The 16,668-nt window shown below is 37.5% G+C and overlaps 1 protein-coding gene across 12 annotated transcripts in view; it reads left to right on the forward strand.

Moving 5' to 3' along the window:
* The window catches only part of impdh1 (IMP (inosine 5'-monophosphate) dehydrogenase 1), a 77,501-nt gene that overhangs the window by 39,164 nt on the left and 21,669 nt on the right, over window positions 1-16,668 (forward strand). For 8 of the 12 annotated variants that reach the window (XM_031897961.1, XM_031897960.1, NM_001017283.2 and 5 more), the window contains exons 3-8: window positions 5,086-5,134; window positions 10,596-10,697; window positions 11,120-11,194; window positions 13,061-13,267; window positions 14,988-15,075; window positions 15,583-15,782. In XM_031897961.1, the coding sequence (XP_031753821.1) occupies window positions 5,086-5,134; window positions 10,596-10,697; window positions 11,120-11,194; window positions 13,061-13,267; window positions 14,988-15,075; window positions 15,583-15,782 (721 nt within the window). Of the gene's footprint in view, window positions 1-1,906; window positions 2,030-5,085; window positions 5,135-10,595; window positions 10,698-11,119; window positions 11,195-13,060; window positions 13,268-14,987; window positions 15,076-15,582; window positions 15,783-16,668 lie in introns of all 12 variants that reach the window. The other 4 variants (XM_012959105.3, XM_031897963.1, XM_012959104.2 and 1 more) reach the window with 1 other exon arrangement.

Genomic DNA, 16,668 nt, shown 5'->3' on the forward strand with positions numbered 1-16,668 from the left:
TCTAACCTGGCTGAAATTGGCCAGATATCGGTCGGCCAGGCCCCTCGTTTCTGCCCCTACACGGGCCGATAAGCTGCCGAATAGGCAGCTACAATCGGCCCGTGTATGGGGAACTTATGTCTGGTCACTAACTAAACTTTAAACTACAATTTGATACATTAGTTGCAGGATTTACAAAGTATCCTATGAGGTTCAGTAACTATATATCAAAGAGTAACCGTTGCTTTACAATGTACTTCGTTCACACTTCAATTTGTGAACTATGCTCAGTAGAACTTTAAACTTCTGACTAATGCAACTAATGTATAAAATTGTGACTTATCATTATTACATTTATATGATAAAATAATAGTGTTGCCTAATGTAGAAGGTATACTGCAGATATTTAGAATTACTTTAACACATTTTTAATGTTATTTTGTTTTACTTTTGCTATTAAAAGAAGTATCTGTCCCTGTCTGTTCATTTGTCCTCCTAAGCTAAATTTGTCAAAACCAGGAGCAGTAGAAACGCTTACGCCATTCCCGACTGTATGCTTTTCTGCCCGTGTAGCCTTTGATCTCCTTCAGCTCTGTTTCTCACAATGCATTGCATATCCTGTAATTAATAGACATGATGGAGAATCATGTGTACAACGCATTGTGGGTATTGGAGTTTTTGCTGAAAGAGCAGCAGAAAGCCCCACTTAGTGAAAGCAAATAATTGTTTAAATCAAGGCATTTATCATGCCATCTTGCCCCCCCCTTTTTTTTTTTTCCATGAACTCCTGTGCAAAGCTCTTTTTACTATATCTGCAACCAAGAGAGTGTGCCTACGGGGCTTATAAAACTTCCACAGCCCACCACTGCACACTTTTTGCTAAATATGGCACTCACCAGTGGAGCTGAGAAAAGGTTAGCTGTCTCTTCCGCAGTTGGCACATACATGGTCTGTACTACCTAGGGTAGCACAGGATCCAAGTACGTATATGCCCCTGCAATTGACTCACTGACTTATTAATAGTGAGGTTTTTGCAACTTGCTGAAGCATAAAATTAACTGTCATGTCTTTAATTGCTCAAACACACATAATTGAATATTAAAGGACACCTATTGCCCTAAAATTGCTTCCCCCACCAGAGGTGCAGACTACTAGAGCCCACACTCTGATTGGGGAAAAAATAGCCTTTTTTTAAGGGTGAAGAGACACGGAGCTACTAGTAGCAGCTACTTGTCGTAATTACTAAAAAAAGACAATGCTGATCATTTACTGATAATTGTGTGTTTTAACAGAGGCAATTCTCCGTATTATCTGTGGCAGGGTATTTTCTGGCATTTAGTAACCTTGAAAAAGTAGTTGATACTAGTAGCACAGTGTGTCTTCACCCTGAAAAATAAAAACTAGCCCCCTACAGGTGTGGACAGCCTAGTGCCAGTGAGGACTTTAAGGACTTAAAAAAACAAAAAACTGTTGTCCCCCCAATAACATTATTTTAGAAGCATTTATTTAAAACTTACCGGCAGAATACTTTGCTTTTATTGTTTGTGGAGATCTCCCATATCGGCAGATAACGAATCTGTACCTTTAGTGAATACAGATTACAATTAGGGCAGTGACACACAGGGTGATTTTACACATGAAAACACAAGTTTGGGTGATTTTTACATGATTTTCACCTGAAAAAGAACTTGCATGTGTATGGTTTTTAACTACATTTCTGGTTTTTAACTGCATTTCTGAAGGGAGCCATAGAGTTTTCTGGAAGTTTTTTCACTGAATTTTTAGCAAGGATAAACAGTGCAACAGACACAACAACCAAATTCACTGTTGCTATTGTCCTTTGGGTGAAGGACATGTTTATACATGTTATGTTTATTAATCAGGAAGAATATATGGTAATAGTGATACTTCTCCTCCCATATTCCAGATACAAATAAATAAGTATAACTTTGGGTTGCCTGCATGTTGTGACGATTATGGAGCAGGAGGATAGAGCCAGCAGTGAGGTTTCGTGTTCGTCGAGAACCATTTTACAAAAGATTCCAGAATGGCAAGTGCTTCCTATTTTTTACCACTAGTTTGTCATGATATGTTTTCCAATGCAATTGTATGGAAAATTAAAGGCACAGATAGTTAAACTACTACTTTTTGTCTCTTGTTCAATAATAAAGAATAGCATTATACACTTGTAGGTTTTAAAAGGCATATTTATTTAGTTTTTTTTATGAATATGCCATAATAATTTCTGTACAAGTGAACAGAGTGCTGAAATTCCCCCCTGGTAAACTAGTTAATCATTGGTCTGTGCACTTCTTAATTTTTATCCCTGTTGCTTACATGATGATAGAAGTAGTATATATTTATGTGGCTCAGAGGAATTATTCTTAAATTTTGGTGTAGTCTATAGGATGTTGATGTAGCATGGTAAGTTTGAATATCAAGTGTCCTTATGCTGTCCTATCCATATGAAGTCAAAGACCACAGCAAAAGATCATTGTTGAAAATGGTGGCTGGTGTGGAAGTCTCTGTGGTCATCTTTTCTCCACAGTTTGTGATGTATATAATATTGTATAGCCCACATTTTGGGATGTAAATGATTACAGGCCAGAGTCTTGACCTCCAAGACTTTTTAGGAACCATTTATTGAATTATTGTGATCCAGTTGAGGCTCTTTGCTTAGCCAGTGAAACCAAAGTAAAAGCCTTATTTCGGAACTCCCCCTCCTTTTCTTCAGCTTCTACTCCAAAATTGCTGACCCCTGCAGTGACCATAAGTAAATAAATATGTACTGACCCCAATCTCTGACACTGATAATAGTTTTCATACCTTAAAATAGTTTTAACAAAAGCTAACGGGACTGTGTGCTTCAGCAAAAAACTGTACACAGCCCTACTGGCTTCTGTATGAACGTTTCTCTTTGGCACCCAATGTGGGGATGGAGTGGATCTGGATGGTGGGGTAAGACTGCATCTGGCAAAAACTGGCCTGGGCAGAAAACTGTAAAAGAAGGATTCTTCTAAAACCTTACTTCAGAGCTTCTACATAAATGTTATCCTGAACACATCCACCATATACTGAAATGGGACACAAACTCATATAGTCTGGTCATATACCCTGTGTAACAAATGTTAAGCAAATGAGGCACAGCAATTGCTTATGCAAGTTTTTGTTAGGCTTGTCTATAAAAGGGCTACTGAAATGCAGTTTGTTGAATAGATGGTGAGGTATAAATGTATAGGTATAAGCTTTGTAGAATAAAAGGCTCACTTTTCAGTGGCTCTACATGAAAGTGGGCACAAAAGCTTTAAGGGAGATAAGCTTGTGTACCCACTTTCATTCTTGCGCCACTGAAGGAGCCCATGTTATGGGCAAATGCGCATTGGGACATTGTTTTTGGGACTTTTGTTATAATGTGGTTTTGGTGAGATCTGTTGTGGGATTATGTCCTGCTTGATCAGACTTTATTCATATATCATATTACATTATACTTTGTTTTGTGTTTCCATGTAAATGCATAAATATATTTTTGGTTCGGATTTAATTTGGTAGGAACATGACCACAAAAGTGTATGATTAACTTTATTATTTATTAACTTTATTTATTTATAAATTTATAGCCGACATTTTCATGGGGGGCCATATTCTTTATATGTGGTTACAAAGAATTTATGGTTTTGATTACTTGTAATCTGGTCTATAAGCCCCGACCTGCTCTATAAGATTATTACATAAACATTGTGCTATTTTTTTAGCATACTATATGTGTAGTTTTATATTTATACTACATATTTTGGTGCAGCTTCATTTAATGTTTTGTGTTGGTTTTTTTTTTTTTTTTGCTTAAGTACAAAAGTACATTCCATATGGATCAATAAGAAAATCTATTGTGCCAGTAAACGTGCTAATATATATGGCATAACATATGGAGTGGAATAACTGAACTCTGCAGATAATAGAAGCCACATAGAGTTTCGTGATGATGTGAAATACTGTGTGTTTGTACAAAACATTAAAAACGTTGCCCTGGCCAACGCATTTTAAATAGCTGTACAAATACAAGCCCAAATGCTAATTAATCCTACAATAAATCAAACATGTAAATAAGAAGATTTCAGCTGTTTTGTGTATTATGCTGTGCTGTTGTCTGTATCCATGGGAATTTACCTTAAATAAGGCTGATATGCCTTAGCACATCTAGAAATAAATTCCTGTGTGTGGCATTGACCTTTTGTGTTTCTTAATTCCTAGATGTTGCTTAATTTTGATTCTCAACCACCTCCAACTGTAATTAATGAGTGAAGCATACTTTTGGTGGAGGACCAGCAACTGTAGTTTGCTTCCATTTCCCATTTCTACTACTATTGGTATCGGTATTAGTATTTGAAAAAACAATTGCTGGGCTCAGGCACACGAGATTACTCGCCCACGACAAATCTCCCTTTTCGCGGGCGACTAATCTCCCCGAATTGCCATCCCACCGGCGAAAATGTAAATCGCCGGTGGGATGGCATACGCAGCCTCTCAAGGCAACATCCGCGATTTCACCGAAATCGCGCTGCCGCGTATGCCATCCCACCGGCGATTTACATTTTTGCCGGTGGGATGGCAATTTGGGGAGATTAGTCGCCCACGAACAAGGAGATTTGTCGCAGGCGACAAATCTCCCCGTGTGCCAGAGCCCTTATGGTAGTAGCAATAAAGACATAATAGCCCAGGGGGTGGTGAGTGTATAAAATAAATACAGGCTGCTGATATTGATGCAGGTAATCAGAGAGTAAGCCAGATGCATAGTGTTTAGAGCTGGTAATAGTTCCACTTCACTATAAAATTAACTTTTGGTATGATTTCAACAATGATATCCTAAAACTAATTGTATCAGGTTTTATTTTGTGGCTTGAAAATGATTTCATTTTTTGTTCTGTAGTTCGTTCTCCAGCTGAAAGTCAGCAGGTTTTATTGCTAGGGTCTGACTTATCATATTAACTTGGCAGTGGAAGATTTAATTCAAGAGCGCTTTTAAAGAATGCTAAACAATAAAACCATTACAGTTTTCCTAAGAGTTGTACAGCAATTGTTAGAATGTAATGTTCTCTCTCTTTCCTACAGTGACTTCTTGATTCTTCCAGGATTCATTGACTTCACTGCAGATGAAGTGGTAAGTACAAGTTTTATTTTGATTTTCTGGTTTAGTACAGTTACCTGCCATCTTTATCCTTGAGATGAACACCGTTGCCAAAATGGAAATTAAATTACAGATTTGCTGCATCACTTTTTGTTATAATATATTGGTGACTAGGATTAAAACACCATAATACAAATCCATTAGTTCTTAGTTTGCTGCAAACCATGACTGCATGAACTGACTGATTAGTTTTTACTAGTGACATCTTGTGGCTGTTCATGGAATCAATTTGTCTCACTTTAGTAATCTAAAGTGAAAATAATGGTCTTTACAGGGACACCATGGCTTAAAAGTGCCAACACTGAATCATTTCTGGTGTATTTATTAGTGCAAAAATATTTAGCAATATTAGAAACAACATTTTAACCCTTTTATGTATGGCTGAGTAATATGTTATACAAGGTGCAGCTCTGAGCTGACGGTCATCATTGCAATAGCAATATGCGGTGCACGTGGACCAAAATATTGCTTTATACTGAAATTTTGGAATGGGGAGCCTACCCAATAAACATGAGCTGCTAAACACTAGGGTAAACCAATTTAATCACAAAACACAGAAAGAAATCGCCAGCGCTCGGTCTAACCCTCGCTGTAGTGTTGACCAGCTGCTAGAAACACACTATTGTGCCAGCGCTCGGTCTAACCCACAATCTGGAGTTGACCAGCTGCTATAAACGATAAAAAGCCATTAATTATACACAAAGAGAAAGAAAGTTTGCCAGCGCTTAGTTTGCCTTTAAAAATAATTTTTTTACAAAAAATGAGGTGTTGGTACCACACTTTGGTCAAAATATGTAAGCTCACGTGCCACGTCAAGGCCCCTCATTGTACGTGAGTCCTATGCTGTCTAATGACAGCGTAGAAACCAATTTAATATCTAATGTAAAATTATCCTTTGTAAATGTATTATTTTTTCCATATATATATAGGATAGGCTGCTCTTAACATGAATATACTTTGGCATATAACCTGTGATTATCTTGATATGGCCATTTGAACGGAGAAGCTAGTGCTGATCTCTGACATATTCCCGTTGCTGCTTTAATTTAGTATAAGTTACTGGTAAATGTGTCTTGGTACACCAGTAAGTCACTGCACTTGAACCATGTTCTATACTATGTATGTAACAAAATTACCTTCACAGTGTCAAATAATACACTGTGACACATCGTTACAGTTGTGTTTCTAACTACCCCAAGAGGGCGATCTAGTGGCAATGGAAACTCTAAGTATGTATTCGATACTTTATATAGTCCCAAGCTTGTTATAAGGGTAAGATGTAATAGGAATGCCCCGTTGGTTTATGTCCCCTAGAAGGAGGTACGAATACCACAGGTGCTGACCAGTCTCTACCCTTGGCTAGTTTGCCACAACATATGCCTTTAAGTCTATCTGACAGAAACCAGCAGATACAAACAGTCATAAGTATTTCATTTTTATTTTTATATTTTTTTACTTTGTGTTTGTTACTCTTACCACACTGGCTGAATGGATGAGTCTGATGTCATGCATATATTGCCTAAAATTATCCCAAAGGAGTTAGCGCTCACTTGAGCGCTAACTCCTTTGGGATAATTTTTGGTACACTAAGGGATTAGTTTGGAGGAAGGCAGCTATTTGTAATCACCTTAAATTAGGATTTAATGTAGGGTAATTTAAGCATTCGCGTATAAGAGTGTGTTTTTTTTTTTTTCTCTTTCTTCTCTCCTTTCTCGACAGTCCTACTGTAGACCCTAAGTACTACATACTATTTCTAACCCTTAGAGCGCAGACAAGGTTTTTCTTCATGCATATATTGCCTGACATAAAACATCTATTAGGCTTGTTCAACTGCAACTCCCCCATTGTGCTACTACAAAAATGCTCACTACCTTGGTTTGTGGTAGGCGCATAGAGGGGTCCCCCATGTTATCTGGTAGGTCCTCTTGTCCTTTTTCCCTAAGCTGACCTCCATTCAGATTATCTGTATGAGCGCTACCTCCACCCATGCCAGAAGCGCAACGGCTCCTTACACACCGTGCCAGTGCGATAGCTGCCCATCATGCGGTCCGTTTGACACCACCTGTCCTGCTAAGCCGCGTGCTGTGTAAGTAAGGGCCTCAGACCCCATGCCCCTACGATCTCATTGGTTGTCTACCTCCCTATCGCCAGAGTGCCTCTGCCATTGTACTTTACAGTCGCATCCCGTGAGCAGCCTTTACTGGTAATTATCGTGCTCCGCTAATAAGCGCCTTTCTCCAGTAATGTTTCTACACTAACTGTATGTATTCGCATGAGGTCCCTGGAACTGATTCCCCGCACTTCCTTGCACCCTTTAGGAAGCTCTTTGGTTTGTGTGGTTTGTGGTTTCTTTTTACTTTTTTCATTTACTTATACAATCAGCACTTTTCTTCTTACTAGATTTTACAGATTGTGTATATATTAATGTTATTAGCTTTTAATAACACAGTTAAAGGATGATGTTTTTATGTTATTTGTGGCTGTGTTGATTTATTACCCTTACGTGAATGGGTATTGGGATGTGTGATTGTGTGACGTCACACCTACATTGTTTTGTCTGTATTTTCCTGCCAGTGGATGTATTTATGGTGTGTATTCACTCTGTATAGCAACTTTGAGAAAGGCTGAGGTTCAGCCGAAACGTCAGTTCACCATTCAAGCAATAAAAGAATTTTTGTGTTTGTTATAAGTCCTGTGAGAGCGGCTTCTTCGCACACACAGGAATTTTCACACAGGAGTCAAAGGTTTAGAAAAAACAAAGCGAGGATTTATTTAGTCCGACGTTTCAGTTCCAACTGGAACTTTCATAAGGGACATTTAGGGGCACATTTACTAATCCACGAATCTGAATCACGAATGGGAAAAAATCGTATTGGAAACGAAAATTTCGGAAAAACCTTTCCGTTTTTTTTCGTGCAAACGTCCGAAAAAGTCATGCGCCGTACGAAAAGTCGTGCAGACGCCCGAAAAAATCGGCGAAAATACGCTCGGAGCGGTCGCATTAACGCTCGAGCGTTCGTGCTTTTGTAAATGTGCCCCTTAGTGTATTATAATTGCATGTACAACCAACGTTTGTATTCCGTGCACAGGGCCAATCTTTGGAGTGTGGTGCTGTTGTGTGGATTTTTTTATTTTTTTTCACTAAAATGTAGACATTTTTTCCTTCAGTGTGTGCAAAATTGTTGTTTAATTTTCTATTGAAGCTATATAATGGAGTGCTGGGGTAATGTGTATAGTATATAATATAAGCCACTCGCCTACGTGCACCCAATTCGTTTTGATTGATGCCAGTATCGGGGCAACGGTGGGTGCTGACAAAAATAATGCATCAAACTCAACAGTAGAAAGCACTCACAGCTATAGCATCAATCAAGTCAGTGATTTATTACAGCATATCATCTACGCGTTTCGATCACCACAGGATCGTCATCAGGATTAAATTTTAGTTGAGTTTTAAAACATGTACATTTTGGTGCTAGAGCTCTCCATTACAGAATTTAAACTCTTTAAAGAACCAAAATTGCCAGTCTCCTGCAGTGTAGTATTTCAGTTTATTCACTGTTCCTCTGAATAATAACACTAACCTGTCATAAATCTATGTTGATGGCAAAATAATAACAAAACGTTTTAGATGATTATAGGCATGGAACTCCATGTTACAATAACACCTTATCTGGAAGAGTCCAAAGCACTCTGGAAAATAGCTATTGTAATACTGCCTCTTGAAAAAAAAAAAAACTGCCCTTTTGGGTATCATAGCTATGTTTTTAGAAGCAATTACAAATAGAAACCACGCTTCTCAACAATAATTTGGTGGTCATATATAGCTATAAGATCTATAGTTTGCTGTATAATGGATCTTTATATTAATTTGGAGTTTGCTAAACTACACACAAGTCCAGTATGAGTGTTTTGCAAATGTTAATTTATGCTATACTAATGTCAGTACAAGGAAATGCAAATTAGCCGAAGAAGAATAATTTGGTTGAAATAGGACTCTATGGCAAATAGCATTCCTGAACAGCAGGTTTCCAGTTAGTTGATCCCTACCTGCATGACTTTGCATGTGTTTGGGAACGGTGTTCTACAATTTTGTATTTTCCTTACTCTTAAGTGAAATTATAACTGCAGCACAAGGGTATGCAGATAAATGCTTTTTGAGGCCTCAGTCTGTCATAATTTGTGTTTCCACTGCTCTGTTTCTGTTTTGGCAGCATTTCTTTTTTTTTTTCCTGCCCAAGATGAATATCCCATGATCAGTTCCCATGGTAATGTCTCCCATAAAGGGACCTGTTTGGGAGCATGAATATATTTTGGACATGTGTTTTATAGTTAATCAAGCTTCTGTGCCTGTGGCACAAACACTAATCCATGTTGTAATGGTTGAAGGTCAGAAGCACATACTAAAAATAGGTTAACATGTGCAAAGAAGTCTGAATAATCCCTTGTCTTCCTAATGCAATTTAGAATCAAAAATAAGATGGAGACAATATTCTATTAGTAGTTTTTTGGGGGGTTTTTTGTGTTAAATGTACTATTACTCTGCACTGGTAAGTTTTGTGTTTGCTTCAGAAAACCCACTATAGTTTATGTAAAGAAAGGTGTTGTGTATATTGAGGGGTAGCTATTCAAATTAAAAAAGAAGAGCCACAGGTTACATAAATGTATGTATGCTGTATGTAAATAAAATGTGAATTTGTGCGGCAGTAGGGTTTCTGAAGCAAACACGCAACTTTTACCAGTGCAAGGCGATAGTATATTACATTTTAATTACCCTAATCTTTGAGTTGTGTTCCTTTAACATTCTTGGCAGATAATATTGAGCCATAGTAAAGGGGCAGTCCACCTAAATCCTTATAGTATGACTCAGTCAGGGATATTCTGGGGATTTGTTCGGCTTTAAAAAATTGTAATAGTAAAATTGTAAATCACAGATCAAGATCAAGGAGAACTTTCTTACAATAATTGAGGTGTGGGGTGTGAGAGTAGGGCAGCTGATAAATGGCGGGTGATGCACCTGGCCAAAACAGCCTGTCAACACTGTATGTATAGAAATCTTTTAATGCTTCCCACAGTTGTAGGTTTTTAAGTTATAATATAAAAAGTAAAAACAGCACGGCGCAAAAATCAGCTCAAAAACTTGCAGACTTCTTTTTGTATGGTGTATTTGCGATTTTAATATAATCTGGGCCTAGAACATGTCAGAATATTAATGGCACTGATATAAAGTCAGCCAAAATCCAATTACAACTGTACAGGTGCCTTTCAATACCAGAAATGTGACAAGCTGTTTAAAATGCTTTGTTTAGTCTTATTATTTTGAACCCTTTTTTAAAAATGACAACTTTGGGGTATGTAATAATCATGTAGGCTGTTTTCTGCAACCCAAACCTCTTTCTACCAATTAATTGGTGTACCTTCTTTATTTTTTTAGGATCTAACTTCTGCTTTGACTCGCAAAATTACATTGAAAACTCCTTTGATCTCCTCTCCCATGGACACTGTTACAGAATCAGACATGGCAATTGCAATGGCGGTATGTAGTCAAAGCTTGTACACACTATTTAACAAGTAACAGAACTCTTAGTGCCAGTGATCAGTAACTAACATCTTCTGGTTTTAATGTTTAAAGACAGCATTAAATATATGCAAACAGCAGTAATACTTTGAATGCAGGTGCAAGGGCTGTATGACCAAGTTTATTTAGAATCATGTTTTTTTAGCCTATGAAGCAGATATACATCCCTTTTGACTACCTTTACTGTGTTACTCTTATTTACCTTTTTGGGAAGCAATTTTTGCAAAAAGTCAGTGTATGTTTGTATTTAGACTTCTAGGAATTAAAGAGAGGTTTAGTACTCAATGTTTCTGTCTCACACAGAGACTAAATATAATATATAGCTATAGTACAGGAAAACTAAATTATATGATGTGAATTGTTTGATGTTTTTATTTCAGTTGATGGGAGGCATTGGAATTATACATCACAACTGCACTCCAGAGTTTCAGGCTAATGAAGTTCGCAAAGTGAAGGCAAGTAGTTTAATCCTTAACAGTACAGCTCCAGTGCATTCTGGGTCATGATGTAGATCAGCCTAGGAATAAGTTAATTTTACATTTCCTCAGAAATACTATTAAATATTCTTTGCAGTTCCTCACTAATTTGTTGTCTAAAGGCGATGTTATCCCTTTTACATTTATAGGACTCTTATTATCAAAGTGCTTTAAAAAGTACTTGGAAAATACTTTGTGTTTCAATTAAATTCTTGCATTGATCATTGATTATTTTTCTCTAATGCATCAAGTTCATCTGACTTTTGCTATATATCTTTAGTTGATGACACTTTGACGATTTTCTTAAAATCGTAAAGAGATATTAAAAGCAAGTAGGTACTATAAAGGAAAGTATTATTGTACAAAAATCAAAATCAGGATGTAAAATAAGCATCAGCTAGTGATAAGTCATTTTGTCTATTTCTGCCTTCTAGTGGAAAACACCAGCGAACAAAGCTCCTGTTTCTAAGTGTTTCCTATCACTGCTTCATGTGCAGCAGCTACGCTTTCTATTTATTACACTGTAAGGGGACAGGTGAAAAGAGGCATGAACCACTATAGTCTTCCACCAGACAACAGCAGTAGTCAAAATGTCCTCTGTTTCATTAGATTTTTGGTTAACCTGAAAAATGTATAATGTGAAATAATTGTGTAAAGCCTGGAAAATAGAACATTTTCTGTGCAGCTGGCTATTCTAATTTTGTGCAGTGCTATACTATTTTGGTAAAGGGGACCATTTATTAAGCAGGTGCAATACTAAAATGTAATAATAATCTTTATATGGACTTGTATAGAACATATCTGCCGTGCTTTACTGATTGCACATATTTCACGTCAGGCCCTGCCCCCAATAAAGTTTACAGCCTAAAGTTGCTATTGCATTCACACATACTGTTGAATTTTAACAGGAACCAATAACCCTGTTGATGTGTTGGCTCTGTGGGTACTATAACAGTGTTGCTATAAACTCATGCACATGGTAAAAACACACAATCCCCAAAATTAAAGCAGATAGAGACATTTTAAGAAATCTGCTTAAAATATCTCTACCTTCCTCTATATGCTATGAAACATATTCAGCTTTTCTATGCTGACAAGATGAACTCATGGTAAATTAACTGAATTAAATAAGGACTGAACTAAAGCAATCATCCATGCAAAGATAGTGGGAGGGTGTGCTACAAGGGGTGTAAAGGTGACCTACACATAGCATCTAAGGTAAATGAGCTCATCTGTGATAAAAGGCAGAAACAATGTAGGAAAAGGCAAAAACGGGATTATGTTAGGCACCATCAGACATTTTTAACCTAAATGAGATAAGTACTTTGAATTGAAAATATTTGCACCTAGAGTTTAGCTTTGAAGGAGACTCCAAGTTGCACAGGTACAGTAAGCCCTCTGCCCCTTAAGCTCCAGATATAAATATTTCCTTCAAGCCTTCTTTGAATTTGGCATGTACTCTTCTTTAAATAGTTGAGTAAAAGCAACATGGTCATTGCCCAAAGTGAAATTTTAACAACTTTAAAATAGCAAATGTTAATATCCAAGGGTTACATTTGATTCAGTCCAGGTTTTAGAGGTCATGTTTAAGAGGTTTTCTTACCAAGCACGGGTGCAATGATCATCTTTACCCGACTTTAACCAAGGTACCTCTGCTCAAATTCGTGCGCCCTTGGCTAAATAGCATATCTTTTTATGTCTGATTTGAGTAGAAAATGTGCATATCCTAATCCTCTACAAGTCACAGATCATTATATAGACTAGAATAATAATAATTCCACAAGTATATTTTCATGTTTGGTGGATATGCACTTCTAAGGTCGTATTTATTCTGCTAATCTGCAGAAGTTCGAGCAAGGATTTATCACTGACCCAGTGGTTATGAGCCTCAATCATACTGTAGGTGATGTATTTGAAGCTAAAAATCGTCATGGCTTTTCTGGGATTCCAGTGACAGAAACAGGAAAGATGGGGAGCAAGCTGGTGGGCATTGTCACCTCACGGGATATCGACTTCTTGACAGAAAAGGACTACTCCACGTATTTGAGTGAGGTATTATGTTACTAAAGATCTAGATTTCTATAGTTTAAATAGTACTCACTAGCATAGAGATTTGCATGATCTTGCATGTCCTAATCAAAACCCTCCACCCCATGCACTCCATACCTTTATCTACCAAACCACACCCTAATCCATATTTTGTTGTTAGAGTTCTGTTATGTGCAAATAAAGGTAAAATATACTGCCTTTTTAATATGAGTTCATTAATTGAGTCGATGTAGAAAATGTGCATAAACACTGTTTTTCATAATATACAAGCATACCTGCTTTTCACAGGTTGAAAGCAAACCGTGATAGTCTGTCTGTGCTGCAGGGACAAGCACACCCCCCACCTTTAGTGATCCACCTTTTTCCATTGTGATGTGGTGGATTCTGGTCCCATTACATTCTAGAGAGTCTGTGCACTATCCTCTATGGAAAGCAGAGGGACTTCACATCCCAATCTTAATTCATTAAGGCCCTTAACAAAAATAGGACAATGTTAAAAGTGAAAAAAAAACATTGTTTTTGCATCTTGCCTCAATCTGACCTCCTTATTGTGTCCCAAGGCACAATGGTTTTCAGTGTTAAAATGTATAAAGATTTGTGCCTCATTCAACTTGTGCATGGCATTCAGCTCTGCTTGCATTTGGCAGTTAGAGCTACATACAAAAGGTGATGGGGGCCATCAGCACATGTATACCTGGTATGCCCTCCCTAGCTTGTAAATCATTAGATCATAGAAGCCAGGAAATGCCAGGACATGAAGCTGCAAGGAAGCACTGCTCTTTCCATTTGCTTATGGCAGGTATTACATACTAAGCCCCCTATGATTCTGAGCATGGGACATTCTGCACCTTGGATATTAAATCTGGCTCAGGGACCAGAGTGCAGTAACTGAACTGGAAGCAGTGGAAGGAATAGGTCTATGTGAGTTGTGCATGGGGGTTGTATTGCAGTTTTTACTTACAGTGCTCCTTTACTTGCACCTCTATGGACTTTACTATTGGGCGGGGTACCCATCTTTGCGTTTGTGGTCCTATCCCAGCGGGCCTGCATATGCACCAGATATGATGCTATTGTTGGTCCATGGGCCAAACAGCTAGATTACCAAAACGGCCCAGAATATAGGTGGCCAAATGGGGCAAAAATCCGCTCCCTTGGCAACCTCAAATCTTAATTAGTATGGCCAGCTTATCTCTTTTATAAGTTAATGCAATCTTATTTTGAGCAGTTTGTTAAAGGAAATTTTCAAATACTATAAAAAGGTCATATTTTACTTCACTGCTAATTTTAGTTCCTATTATCAATTATGCATTACTTATTTTAATTATTTATATTTTTAGTGATATTCAGTGACTCAGTAGTGACCCATAGGTAGCTGCATGATGGCAAGGTTACCTTCTCTTTATTAGGGTCATGGTGTTATAGGACTTACACAAATGGCAGATTGGATATTTATATGGGAGAGAGAAGGGTAATTTAAAAAGCATCGAACATTGAATTCAGCCTACTTACGTCTAAGCCATTTTGCATGGTGTTTGCTTTTATCTTACAGCATTTCCATTATTTGATAAGTTGATTAATCTAGTTGACTTAACTAGTTAATAGAAAACTGAATATTGCTTAAACTTTTATTCATGCTCCTTTTTACTCTGTTTTATGTAACACTTGTGATGTACGTGTTTATGTGAAGTTCACATTCTCTGGCATTCATGATTTCAATCTCCAGGTTATGACCAAACGTGATGAACTGGTTGTCGCTCCTGCAGGAGTCACACTTAAAGAAGCTAATGAGATCCTTCAGCGAAGTAAGAAAGGTATGAGCATAGTTTGTTTTTGATGGGTTTTCTTTGATCTTTGTTCTGTTTGCTCCTTACTGGAAAAAACTATGGTTTGTATGCAGATTTGGGCTGATTCTGAGTGATTTCTTTACCACTTGCCAATGTGAAAAATGCTCTGGCAACAAAACGCTAAAAATCACACCCATGTGCCATAACTTTAAAACAACATACACATGGGACATTTTGAGCAGCAATGGCCAAAATACCTGCTGTTGACCAGGGATTGTCGCCCATTGACTTGAATGGAACATGCTGTGATTCATTTTTATGTCCTAAAAAGCACAAGCCATAAACATTACCTGTGGTTCTTCCCACTCATTTTAATAGTTGCTAGAAGGGTATTTTTCTGACTTCTGCTCAAAATGGCCTTACTTATTTTCAGATCTTATTATTATTATTATGTTGTATTGTTTAGCAGCAGTTTTTTGGTTTTCAAAGATTCTGATCATGAGAAAAACGTTTTTTTTTTTTTTGTTTTTTTAGGGAAGCTTCCAATTGTAAATGACAGTGATGAGCTGGTTGCCATAATTGCAAGGACTGACCTGAAGAAAAACAGAGACTACCCATTGGCTTCAAAGGACTGTAGAAAACAGTTGCTGTGTGGGGCAGCCATTGGGACAAGAGAAGATGACAAATACCGACTAGATTTGCTCACACAAGCTGGTGTGGATGTCGTTGTTCTTGTATGTACTATAGCATTAATTATTTATATGATTTCTTTATGGTCCTGAATGCTTTATATGCACTTTCTTACGACGGATGATGCAAGCAACACAACCTAAAGTTATAGCGATATGTTTTAGGTTTAACAGGAACATGTCACTATTTTTAAATATAGCTCCCACAAATATAGCTCCCACAAATTTGTGTAAACATCAGTTAGGAAGGCAAAAATATGGAACTTGCATCCCAAGCCCTAATACCAAAAAGTTTACAGATATGGGGGATGAGAGTGTGGTTGCATTCAAAAATAGAGATATTGTAGGTATAGGGGGTTCTGAAAAGGCATATGTGATTAATCCGTTCTTTTCGTCATACAATAGAGAAGTCAGTATTGCAGGACCAACTCTGTATTCGGGTCTCAAACTAATTTTCTGTGGTTGACACAGGATATGGTACTTAAATGTATAAACAAAATCAATGTGAACAAGGGTTCTAGCCCTGATGGAATAGTCCATAATTTACTTAGAGAACTTAGTTTAGGTTTATCCAGGCCACTTTTATGGTTTTCTCAAACTCCCTTTCATTAGGTATGTTGTGCATGGATTAGAGGAAAGCTGATGTATTTAGTTATAGGCCTGTAAGTCTGACATCTATGGTTGATAAGCGATTTAAAGATTTGTTAAGGGTTCACATTTAATATTATGTTCTGAAGAATGGCATTATGAGCAGTAATCAGCATGGCTTTATAAAGGACAGGTCATGTCAGACAAAGTTGATTGCTTTTTATGACGAGGTTAGTAGAAGTTGTACAGGGATTCACAGGAAGACAGCGTCGTCCTCCCTGTATACAAAACACTAGTAAAGGCCCCATCTTAAATTTGCAATGCAGTTTTGGTCCCTAATCCT

This window comes from Xenopus tropicalis, chromosome 3 (assembly GCF_000004195.4).
Source record: "Xenopus tropicalis strain Nigerian chromosome 3, UCB_Xtro_10.0, whole genome shotgun sequence".
Classification (NCBI taxonomy): Eukaryota; Metazoa; Chordata; class Amphibia; order Anura; family Pipidae; genus Xenopus; species Xenopus tropicalis.